The sequence below is a fragment of the Theropithecus gelada genome, chromosome 18, assembly GCF_003255815.1.
Source record: "Theropithecus gelada isolate Dixy chromosome 18, Tgel_1.0, whole genome shotgun sequence".
In the NCBI taxonomy this organism is placed as follows: Eukaryota; Metazoa; Chordata; class Mammalia; order Primates; family Cercopithecidae; genus Theropithecus; species Theropithecus gelada.
The window spans coordinates 59,365,084-59,378,317 of NC_037686.1; the positions used below are offsets into that span (position 1 = coordinate 59,365,084).

Sequence of the window (13,234 nt, forward strand, 5' to 3'; positions counted from 1 at the left end):
ATAATATATGAATATTAAAGATGTTAATGATATGTATTATATAACAATATTGTATAATATATGAAATAATTACATATTATGAAACAATGATATATAGTTTAGACTTTGTAATTTATAATGAGTCCTTACCTGACCAGAGCCTGCATTTTCACAAACATAACTCTCATAGTATTGAGAGAACTCAGGAGCATGATCATTGATATTAAGAACTTGCACATACACTGGGATCGAAGAGATCTGCTCTATATTGTCTGCAATTTGAATATATATAATAAAAAATCTAACATTTTAATATGTCTTTAGAAGATACATCATTAAAATTACATTAGAGGCTAAATGGTACATTTTTATTTTACTTGAGAAAAGCAATCTGAGGACAGGATATCTATATGACTCACCTATTTATCAGCAATAGATCCTAGAAAAAAATTCTGTGCTAATATATTCAAACCAAGCAATATTTGTTGGGTGCATTGTGCTTGCCATGGGCTGTAATAAGTGATGAGAAAAAGTAGTAAAAAGATAAAGTAAAATAAGGGTATATGGAGAGCTTGCAAGAGTCCAGGAACCATTTAAAGTTTTGTATTAACTCATTTAATCTTGATCAATAAATGGATTATTATCCTCCCCAATTTTACTGATAAAAAAGTTGATAAACCATTTAGTTTCAAAAATTACAGTTAAATTACTTGTGTAAGATTATAGCTGCAGTGCTATAACAAAAATAACAATTCTGTGAACCACTGAAATTTAGAGTGTAGCTTTTAAAAACAAATAATTAGAATCTAAATATATTTTAAAGTAAAATCGTTATAAAAAAACTAAAGTTTTTATATAAACATTGAATTGAGAAGATTTTCTAAGTGAGCCAAAAAATCCAAAAAACATAATGAGAAAAAATTGTGGTTAAAACATTTAAATCCTTCAATTTGATATTAAAAAAAGACATTTCAGAAAAAAGTATGAACTAGGAATTTACAGGAGAGAAAATTCAATTTATCTGATAGCAGACTTTCTCACTGCCATCACTATTAATATTTTAGACTGGATAATTCCTAGTTTTGGGGGATTCTCCTGTGCATTGCAGGATGCTTAGCGGCATCCATGACTTCTATTCCCCAAATGTCTGCAGTATCCCTTCTACCCCAGTGTGTCAATCCAGACTGTTCAGACATTGTCAATGTGCCCTGGTTGAAGCTGGCGGCAGAAGTGTTGGGCCAAATGGCCTGCAGTTGAGACATGTCGCACTATCATAATCTTCACACAGCCTCTCACCACAGGTAAAAAGAAGGATGGTTTAGCCCGTGCCATTTGTGTCATATGTGATAAAACAGCACCCAGTGATGACGAGGGCTGAAAAATAACAGTGTAAACTGACTCTAGCAATCGATAATGAAATTTAAACTACATATATCTGTGACCCAATCTGTTAAACTTAAGCTACAGTCTAAGGTATCAGTATTTGAGTGAATGATCCACTTAAATACATTCCAGAGTTATTTGCATCACATCCAAATTATATAAATGACTCAAATGTACAACAAAAAAGAATCGGGGAGAATAAATTACAGCTGAACTATGACATTATGTGGATTTATTAAAAATGTGTGAGTCTGACCAGGCATGGTGACTCACACCTCTAAATCCCAGCACTTTGGAAGGCCAAGGCAGGAGGATAACTTGAACTCAGGAGTTCTAGAGCAGCCTGAGCAATATAATGAGACCTCGTCTCTAATAAAAATTCAAAATATTAGCTTAGTGTGGTAATGTACATTGTAGTCTCAGCTACTTGGGAGGCTGAGGTGGGAGAATCGCGTGAGCAGGGGATTGTGGCAGCAGTGAACTGTGATCGGGCTACTGCACTCCAGCCTGGGCTACAGAGTGAAACCCTGTGCCAGATAAAAGAGTGAGTCAATGTAACACATTTTTATTGTGAGCTTAAAACTGGATGACTTGAGTTTGAATCTTGGTTCCCAATTTGAGAAAAATACTTAACCAGAATGCCTCAGTTGGCATTCTGAAAAATGGGCGTGATAGTAGTAACTGCCTTATAGGCTGTTAAGATTAAACATATACATAAAGCAACTACATAAATTACATGAAGCAATTACATAAATTGGTTAATATACATAAAGCAATTAAGACTACTTAGCACATAACTGAACAATGAACATTAAATAGGATTGTTTTGTTGTATCTACTAACCAGACATGTATTTTGTGTACTGAAAAAAGTAAGTTGCAGCTATTATATTGTGTAGTTTTATTGTTGTTAATCTTTCTCTCTCTCAGGCTGTTGTGCAGTGGCAGGATCTCAGCTCACTGCAACCTCTGCCTCCTAGGCTTAAGCGATTCTCCTGCCTCAGACTCCCTAGTAGCTGAAACTACAGGCACATGCCACCAGGACTGGCTAATTTTTGTATTTTTAGTAGAGACAGGGTTTTGCCATGTTGGCCACGGTGGTCGTGAACTCCTGACTTCAGGTTATCCACCCACCTTGGCCTCCTAAAGTGGTGGAATTATAGGCGTAAGTCATCACACAGGGCTTCTCTTTTTCTTAAAAAAAAAAAAAAAGGAAAGCTATGGGAAAGGTGGATATAATTAAAGGGTATAGGGGTGGGATTCTTTAGTTTGTCTTAGTGTTTTTATTGAAAATACAGGTACTATTTGTAATGATAATTTGAAAGAACAATACAAATTAAAAATTAGAGGCCTGGTTCTTGTTGAAAGCAAGAGAAAATCTTTGTTCTTTCCTTCCTTTTCTCAGAGCATTCATAGACACACACACACACACACACACACACACACACAGAGCGAGAGAGAGAAAGAGAAAGAGGGGGGAAAAAAGCTTTGTATGTAAGTTTTTTCTTTGTCTTTTTGAAGTGTATGGAAATCTTTCAAAAGTTCAATAAGTTTCCTGGAAGCTTTAGGATCCAGGATTGTATTTCTCAAGTAATGGTGACCATCTCTTTGAAATGTAATCTTCAAGGAATATGGCATCCCTATATCCTAGTTTTTGTGGAAGGATAGGAGACCCATTTTAGCAACGACCTTGTTCTAAGTTGCAGAACTACCTCTTGTCATAAAGACATGAAAAGTTAAGTTGTCCTTTGGATAAAACCACTTAGCAAACACAGGCGGTCACTCCAACTACTCAGTGAAGATAGAATGAATTCTATGTGACAAATAGTGCTAAGTCCTCATACTTGAACGTCTGGATAACATTTAACTTGAGAACATGTATATAATGGATTGTATCTGCTCGACTACTTAAAAAGGTGAGATTTCTTTCCATTTTGGCAATCTCTTAGATTTCCTATGATGCACATCACATTGCGTTTTAATGTTTTCCAGTAATAAAATGTTTATCTCTGTTCTACCTTTGAGGAGAGGTTTTCTGGCCCGAGATGAGATTTTGCTTGTATTTGTATTTTCCCAACAATAACAGTTACAATTAAGATAAAAATTGTAATTTTCAATTAATTAAAAATTAAAATTTCTAGGATCTATTACACACATACACACACACACATGGACTTTAAGAAATACAGCAACCATTAGTATTTATCATTTTGAGACTTTTCTCTACTGTGTGACATTTAGGATGAAAATAGATTAATGGAACATTTAAAAATGAAAAGATATTTCTAAAGATTTCAAGAAGAAATTAATCAGAAAATTAAGGTTCATATTTGTTATGGTTTTAGCACATACATCATCACAGAATATCTTTTTGCCTAAGTAATTAAATTGTATAACATAATTCAGTTGTGAATAAACTGACAGAAAATTAATAAGAAATTCATTTAATGTTTTTATCTTTGTGTTCCTAAACTTTGCTTGAAATTAAGTTCAAATTAAATCTTTGGTATTACTGTACAAAATGAATATAAAACTTCACAGCTTCACTTTAAAATAGTTTTATTCACTTAGCTGGCATACTGATAAATAGCATTGTGCTTAATTGGGGAAGCTTTCCAGAAAAGAGACTAAGCACAACAAACTTCATTTGCTGGGAAAAAAAAATGTTCAAACGGAACATCGCTTTCCTATAATCAGTATAATTGTTATGGTGAAGGCTTTTCAAGGGAGTTAGCAGATGCAGCCAGGTGATTTGTGAAACAGTTGTATGTAATGCCCTGTTTTCCACTGGTTAGGTGGTTTGTTTATATTGCTATTGAAGCTTAAATGGTCAAGCCTAATTATTTTTGGTTCAGTATTGATTTCATGGTAGTAAAAAAATGGCAGTTACACATATTTTCCCCAAATAGATCTAAAATGGGCTTAATGATGTAGAACTTTTAAAAATATTAGAGAAAGAAAAAAAACGAAAATTTGTTATCCAGTGTTATAAACTCTCGTTCCAACAAGTTTTTCCTTAAAATGAAAAAAAAAAAAAATTGTTCTCAGAAATAAGCGATGAATAAAAGCTGCATTTAAAATAAACATCTTTGTGTTTTCTGACATGAGAAGCCTTGACATTTCCTCTAGTGCAGCGGGCATTTATTCCATTGTAACATTTGCTTCCTTTTATGGTTTAGTTAAATGGAACCTTGAAAACCCAGATTCCAGCTCTCCTACAGTGTTTCCATAGAACTGTTCATTGTATCGCAAAAAACACTCAGAGATGCCTTCCACTCCACCATATCACCTGCCATCTGCCTAACAAAGTAAGGAAAACAGAAATATATGCTTCCCGCCTCAACAAAGAGTGAAGAAAGGAACCACGATCATTAAAATTCCATGTAAAATCAGCTATAAGAAAAGATGCATCTGAGAATATTTTCTGTTCACAATTTTAATACTTTACAATTTTAAATCTATTGATTAAGTAATGGAAATGACTTTGATATTTTATATTGTGTTATATTTATTTCTTTAAGCTTTAAACAATATAATTGCATGAATCATTGATTCATAATTTTAAGGACAATATCTAAGTGGTAAATCAGAATAATTTACAAACCGAAAACGAAACCATCTGCCTAAATAAACAAGCAGAATTTCAGGTGAATTTCACTCATATTTTGTGGTTTCCTCAATTTACGCTTGTATGAAAAACTATTTACTGTTATAATTAGAAAATAACAGTTTAGAAGGTATTTAGTGATAAGCATATAAATAAGCTGGAATAGTAGTAATAAGCAGATGTTAATAAAACTAATAAAATACACAAGTACACACATTTACATTGAATGTCATTTAAATAATTCCAACAGCATTTTAAGGCAGCCTTGTCTCCATGTATAGAAATTGTGTAATTATTTACGAAACATGCAAACAACTGTATTGGATTTCAAATGAGTACTTACATTTTTCTGTGGCTGTAATACTTAGGTTGTACCAAGCACTGATTTCCCGATCCAGTGAGTTAGTTGTAGTGATTGTACCATTATCATCGATATTGAACACTTTGCTCCTAGTAATAGAATACCTGAACCAAAAAGAAAGTATACTTTAATGTTTTTATTCTGTCTACATAACAATGTTACATAATAGTCTTTAAGCAATAAGATGTCTTATTCAGTGCATGCCCTACATAGCCAATATATAATACTGAACAACTTTTAAAATAGTTTATTCCTGTATTTAAGATCAACTCAGTGGAGATAGAAAAAAAAAATGTAACCTGACTTTAGATTTCAATTGATGGATGCTAACTGTAAACACATGTCACTCATTCTCATGTCAAAAAAGAATGTTAATAGATTAATGACTTTAAAATAATGTCAAAAGCCATTTGGGAAATGAAGAGAAATGCAAATAAGTGGGGTAAAAATTAATGATTGTGAATATTTTTTTTCTATGAAATAAATTAAAATACATCTTCAGCCTACACTAGGATTGATCTCTTTCCTATGTCACAGGTGTTGCTTGCGAATCTGTTCATTTTACTACAATTACTTGACTTGATATTTAACAAATGTTTTTGTTTGTTTAAAAAGTAAATTTGATGAAGGGTAAAGTCTATATAGTAGATAGACTTTTAATTCTTTTGGGAAATCTGAAAGACTTCTGAAATCTGGAATCTGGAATCAGGAATCCAAAAGACTTTTTTTATATATATATATATAATGTAAAACATATATGCAATACATTATATATGACATATATTTTACATTTTATAACACATTACATATTTTATAACATATGTAACATATATGAAATATACAATACACATATGTTTTATTATATATGATATTATATATCTATGTATGTATGTATATGTGATATATTACATCATATGTATTTATTATATATTATATATTTTTTCATATAATATATGTTTTATATATATACACATGTAAAACAAAAGTAAAATATAGTAGTTCTAATGTGCTTTTAGATTGATTGTGCATTGAAGAAAGCCAAGTTACAAAGTTCTCCCATTAAAAAAAAAAAAAAACTGAAAAATGACCTCCACCTCCACAATGAAAGAAGACTTTGAAATACTCAGCGCATCTCATCTACATGGAAATAATTAATAATATAAATTAAAGAGTAATAATAACTAGGGTTCAATAATGGTTTATCATTGCATGTATATTTCTGAAGACTTTGATGAGATATCAATGAAGTTTGCCATAATTATATGGCAAAGATGAGAATATTTTAATTTTGAGTTCAAAAGTTTCCAAAAACATTATACTACTTTGTAGATTGGTATTCAGATAAGGATTCAATAGAAATTACAAATAATTAAGGTTTAGAGGAGTTCAGTTTTAACTGTACCCCCATTTAAAATATTTATAAGTATTTTCCCTAAATATCCTAAAGTGGTTGCATTTCACATATAATAGATTTGTTGACAAAATTATACAGTGTTTTAACAGTTGTTATTTTGAATTAAATATCTAATCCTATTTCTGTAAAGTATCATTGCACATAAAGCCCATTTAAAGTTTGATAGGATGTTATAGTCTTTAATAGTTTAATGCGCAACTGTTAGAATTTAGGAAGAAGAGCCACATAAACAATAATTGGGTCAGGTCTCATTAATTAATTAAAACAGAAATAAAAATATATGTAGCCTTCTAGGATGTGATATAAGCAATGATGTGTAATATGTATCATTTTTCTTAACCATTTTTAGAAACACAAATTCTCATTATGTAAATTTTTCTCCCCCACTCCACCTTCACTGGACAAAATTTGTTTGGCTTTGAGGTAAATTTTAGTTAAATTTTACATATATGTAAAATACATACATATTTTTCCCATTTTTAAAACTAGGGAGACAAACATCAGAAAATTCATAAATATGTAAACAGCTGCCTTACTTAGATATGTTCCATCATCACCTCAGCAAAATTAAAAATTTGGAATTTTCCCACTAATCCAATTAAAAACATTTTAAAATAATTTTGGACTTACAGAAATATTGCAAAAATAGCACACAGGATTTCTACATGCTCTTCACTCAGCTTTTTCTAATGTTAAAATCTTATGTAAAACTTTAATCTTATTAATAAATTAATCGCTATAATGTAATTAAACTACAAACTACAGTTGGATTTCACAGTTTTTTCCACTCTTATTCTTTTTCTTTCACAATCTAATCTAGAATCCAATATTGTCTTTCATTTTCCTGTGTCCTTAGTCTCCTCCACAATTCCTCAATGTTCTTGTCTCTCAAGACCTTGATGCTATTGAAGAGTATTGGTCAATTATTTGATAGAGTGTCTCTCAGTTTGTCTGATGCTTTCTCATGATTAGACTAAGGTTACATATTTTTGGCAGGAATAACACAGACATGATATACTTTCTCAGGCTATCATATCAGGGGAACATGACGTTCATCATATCTCATGAATGGCGATATTAACATTGAGCACTCGATTAGGTGATGATGACCCCATTTCTCTGGGGTAAGTTGCTATTTTTTTCTTTTGTAATTCATAAAGATCTCAGGAAACTATTTCAAAATGTTCTGGTTTCTCCTCAAACATTTATCCACTAATTTTCAGTATCCATAGATGAGTAGTGTTAACATTTTTGAATACTTTCTTTCAGGAGCCACAAGATGCTCCAGGATAACCTTGTCTTTTCCTTACAACAACTCTGGATTCTAGTTATCAGATGAGTTGCAGTATCTTTGATTGGAGAGCAGCATTAGAAAGCAAGATCTAGGTATTAAGAGTTTCCATTGCTTCTTGAGTTTCATTGTATTTAGGTGCTTTGAGCAGACATCAACAGGAAATATATGTATGTATACTCATGCATACAAACACATCTATATTTATTTCCATATAATTCCTTCTGTCTGTATATATACTAAGAAGGCATTAGTGTATCATACCTCAGATTTTAATCCAGTGCCACACCTTCATGTAACTTTTCTCATTTTTTTATTTGTAACCATTTCCTTTGACAATAATGAATCTTACTCTTCTTATCTACAATATACTTACTTATGTGTTCAATCCCAATATACACGCAGAGTAACACTGCAATCCCTAAATAGTAACCACGTAAAAAAATATACTCAGTATGTAGAGTACATTTCTTCTGAACAGCAATTTTTTTGGTCTCTATATTTTGAATTGAAATACCCTCTTCCAAAATTACTTAGGTTGTATTTTCCTAATTCCTCTCCGTTTGATTATGTTATTTGTCTATAATATAATAAAGTACACTTGCAGTAGTTTGCCTTCATTTTAGGAATATCTCCAAAGTTCTGTTTGATTTTTTGCCAGAGTTTACACTAATTAGTATTTTACTCTATATCATGAAGAATTCTGTGAACTTGGACAAATGAATAGTCATGTGTCTGCCATCACGTAATGACGCAGAACAATTTTATCACCCTCCTTTCCTTTGTTGTATCTTTTTAGATTAGGTACCACAGGCTTTGTTTATTTTTGTTTGTTTATTTTTTAAAAATCCATTCACCTCTTGAAGGACATTTGAGTCAATTCCAGTGTTTGGAGGTCATGTATAAAGCTGCCATAAATGCCTGCATACAGGTTTTCATGTCAGAATAAGTGAGTATGTTTTCTAGGCCTCCTGCAACAAAACACCACAAGCTGGGTGGCTGAAAACAATAAATTTAACTCTGTGAGAGTTATCAAAATCAAAGCATCAACAGGGTCATGCTTCCTCTGAAGCCTGTAGGGGTGAATCCTTCCATCTCGTTTCTAGCTTCCAGTGATTTCTGGCAGTCCTTGCTATTCTTCCGCTTGTAGATGCATTGCTCTGATCTCTGCTTCGGTTGTCACATGGCAGTCCTCTCCCAGTGTCTACCTTCTTATAGCGACACCAGTCATTTTGGATTAAAAACGTACCTGCTCAGGTATGACCTTATCTTAACTATTTACCTCCAAAATCACTCGATTTCTTAACAAGGCCACATTCGAGTGTACTGGATGTTAGGACTCAACTTGCATCTTTAGGACACAACTCAACCCAAAACACACAGTTTCCTTTTTTCCTGGGTAAATGATTGGGAGTAGGATTGCTGGGTGTTATTCAGTATATGTTTAATTTATAATAATCTTGTATCTTTCTACCTTGATAAACTCACTTATTACTGGGCATTTTTGTGAATTTTATGGAATTATCTAGACAATAATCAAGCCATCTGCAAATAAAGAAAACGACATTATTTCTCTCCAGCTTGTATGTTTTTATTTCTTTTTCTCACTTATTGCATGGCCAGGACTTCCAATATTATAGATTTGGACTGGTGAAAGAATACATTGCTACCTTGTTTCCAATCTTAAGGAAAAAGCGCATAATATTCCACAATTGAGTATAATATTAGCAGCATTCTTTTGTAGATACTCTGTATCTGTTTAAGAATCTTCCCTTCTATTCATATTGTGCTGATAGTTTTTACAATAAATTAATTTTGAATATTGTCAAATGTTTTTTTGTCTATTGAGATGATATATGACTTTTCTTTTTTAATCTGTCAATATGGTAATTTACATGAAAATATTTTAAAATATGGACGCATCCTTGTATTCCTGGGTGCACTCCAGTTGATAGGGATATACTTTCCTTTTCACAAATAGCTGGAGTTACAATTATTTGTAAATAATTTTTATATTTGTTTATGAGGGATCTTGATCTGTAGTTTTCTTTGCTTGTAACATATGGTAGAATTTATCAGTGGCATCAATTTTTACTAGAACTGTTCTTTGTTTTTGTGAAGGTTTTTAACTGACTTTTTGGTGATATATATATATGCTTGTGTGTACGCATGTGTATGTGTACATATTTATGTGGTTGTATATATATGGTTGTTTGTAAATATATGTGTGTGTGTATGCTAAGGTTATTTATCTTTTAATATAAATTTAGTGGATTCTCTCAAGAACTTCATCTAAATGTATAGGCATAGAATTGTTCAAAGTAGCCCTATAATCTTTTTAATGTCTGTGGGATCAGTATGTGTGCTCCATTTTTCACTTCTGATAATAGTAATTTTTGTCTTCTCTTTCTCTGTTTGTCCCTTGGTCTTTCTCGATAGAGATTAATAAACTTTAGCAATATTTTGAAAGAATCTGCTATTGGTTTCATTATATTACTCCACTGCTTTCAATTTCACTGCTTGTGATCTCATCTTTTTATTTCTTTTTTTTTCTGTTTGCTTTGGGTTTTATTTGCTCTTTTTTTTTTTTTTTAACAGGAAAGAATACGCTATCTTTCTCATACTTACAAAATATTTCAAAATTTGACTTTAGGCTTAATTTAAAAGGAAACTTCAATAATGTCCAAAAAGTGAATCATACCCATTGATAGGAAAAGAGTAATCCCTGTATCTGAAGTCCAAATGAGTTAGGCAATTTTTAGTCATCACAGACAGCTATTAAAAATTACCATAGACTGGGCAGCTTATAAACAACTGATATTTATTTGTCACATTTCTAGAGGCTGGAAGTATGAGATTATGATGCCAGCATGATTGGCTTCTGACAAGAGCCCTCTTTCAGTTGCAGACTGCTGACTTCTGTGTCCTTACAGGCAGAGAGAGGCTGAGAGAGCTATCTGGGTTCCCCTTTGTAAGGGCACTAATCCCATTCATTAGGGCTCTACTCGTATGACTTGATGCCTATAGGACCCACCTTCTTGTACCCACCTAATACAATTTCATTGAGATTTAGGATTTCAAATATGGGACCCACCTTCTAATACCATTTCATTGGTGTTTCAGATTTCAAATATGAATTTTGAGGGACATAAACATTTAGTCCTCTGAAATAATACATAGTCTTAGTGATAAAATTAAAAAAATTAAGAATAATTTCTTATGAAGTTCTTAATAATTTTATGGTAGAAATTTTATTATAGATTGTTTGGGCTCCTCTAATTTTTACCACACTAGGCTCCTTAAAACAATTCTATCATCTCACTTTCAAATCTAAATATCACATTTCCCATCATTTCTGTGCCCCATTTGTTTTTAAATTGACATATGGTTAGTTACTATAATTCATATAAAGGTAGATCTTGCTTCTCAAGCTTTTACGACCTCAACTACAGCAATAATATTTTGTTAAACCAGTTTATTTTTCCCACCCAAGACTTGATGAAACTGAGTTTGGGAATTTCCATCCTTTACAGAAACAGCAGGTGATTCTTACTCAGTAGGAAAAACTAATATGAGTTTAATGAATTGGGGCTAATTTACTATGTTTAATATGTGTTAGTGTTTCTCCCAAAACAAAGAAACATCCCTAAGGCTAAAATACAGTGTCCTAATATTTCTTCTGGTTTTCATAGCTCTTACCATGCAGTGAGTATTAAAGAAGAGATATTATCAAATTAAAACTCAAATTGAAATCATTTTGCATTTTATGTTCAAACATTTTGGGGATCTTTTGCTTACAAAGAAAAAAGGAAATACAGAAACCCAAAAAGAAGGCCTCCTGAAATGTGCTGAAGTGGGTATTTTCATATGCATCTGATTTTGTTTTTATGATGTATTTTGAATGTTTGTTAAATCAAGCTATATCATATGGAAAAAATATCAACAATATCAACAACAAAAACTGCTGTATCCTCAGTGATCCTAACATATGTACAAAAAGCAATATTTACAGCCACTTTTAAATGAAAAAACATCTGTGAAATCATTAAAATGTATTTTTTAATGGATACAAGTCATTTTAAAAAGTAATAATTGCCAGTATAAAAGTGAAAATCATTAGCTAAAATATTTTCATACTGAAGTAGGTAGACACCAATGGTGATACTATAAAATACAAAACCTCTTAAGATTTGGTTGCACCTTATGTTTTTCTTCATATATATGTAGCATTTTCACATGTAGTAAGCATGCAGTTCTTCACGGTGTATTATTGTGCTTTAAAATATATGCAATGTTATTATCTATGCATCTCAAGCATGATAAATTATAGTTTATTCACTTGTATTCCTAAAATTGTTTTCAATACTTTATTATTATAAATGATAACATATTGAATATCTTAATCATCAAAGCATTTTTTAACATTCCATATTATTTAGTGTTCCCTGAAGAAAAATGAATAGGTATATAGATATATTTTTTAAATAATTGATATGCACTTATACAATTACTAAAATATCTATGACTAATTAAGAACTATATATGCATATCAGAAGGCAACATTTTATGAAATGAACTATAATAGAAAAGTGGGAACATTTCTTGGTATCAAAAATTAAATTGAGCTTTTTCATTGAGCTACTGCAAGACCTTCACAGAGCCAAGCAGTAGCCGGCATCTTAATTAACACATGAAGGTTTATGGAAAATAGATGAATAAGGAAAGGTGTTGGAAAAATAATTATGTAACAAGTTTTGTTTTTTTATGCCCAACCAGACTATACCTCAAATACTAAAACAAACAAACACACAAAAAATAAAACAAAGGAAAATAAATTATAACATAGTAACTGAAAATAACAGACTATTTTAATAGGTGGCAAATAGTCGTTTAATTGTAATACAAGAATAGATTTCTAACCCTTTGAACTCCTTTAAGTGGTATCCTGTAAAACACAGGTTCCCAACTCCCAGGCCATGAACTGCTACCTGTCCTTGGCCTGTCGGGAATCTGGCTGCACAGCACGAGGTGAGGGCAGGCGAGCCAGCCTTACTGTCTGAGCTCCCCCTCCTCTCATATTAGGGGCAGCATTAGATTGTCATGGGAGCATAAACCCTGCTGTGAACTGTGTATGTGATGGATCTAGGTACAGAGCTCCTTATGAGAATCTAAGGCCAGATAATCTGAGGCAGAACAGTTT

General features: G+C 31.9%; 1 protein-coding gene across 3 annotated transcripts in view; it reads right to left on the bottom strand.

Moving 5' to 3' along the window:
• CDH19 (cadherin 19) overlaps window positions 1-13,234 on the bottom strand; it is a 111,777-nt gene that overhangs the window by 32,227 nt on the left and 66,316 nt on the right. For all 3 annotated transcript variants that reach the window (XR_003116656.1, XM_025365242.1, XM_025365241.1), the window contains exons 8-9: window positions 5,312-5,433; window positions 130-251 (exon numbers count right to left, since the gene is read on the bottom strand). Coding sequence is in view for 2 of the 3 variants with exons in the window: in XM_025365242.1 (XP_025221027.1) it covers window positions 130-251; window positions 5,312-5,433 (244 nt within the window). In the remaining variant the exon portion in view is untranslated. The remainder of the gene's footprint in view (window positions 1-129; window positions 252-5,311; window positions 5,434-13,234) is intronic.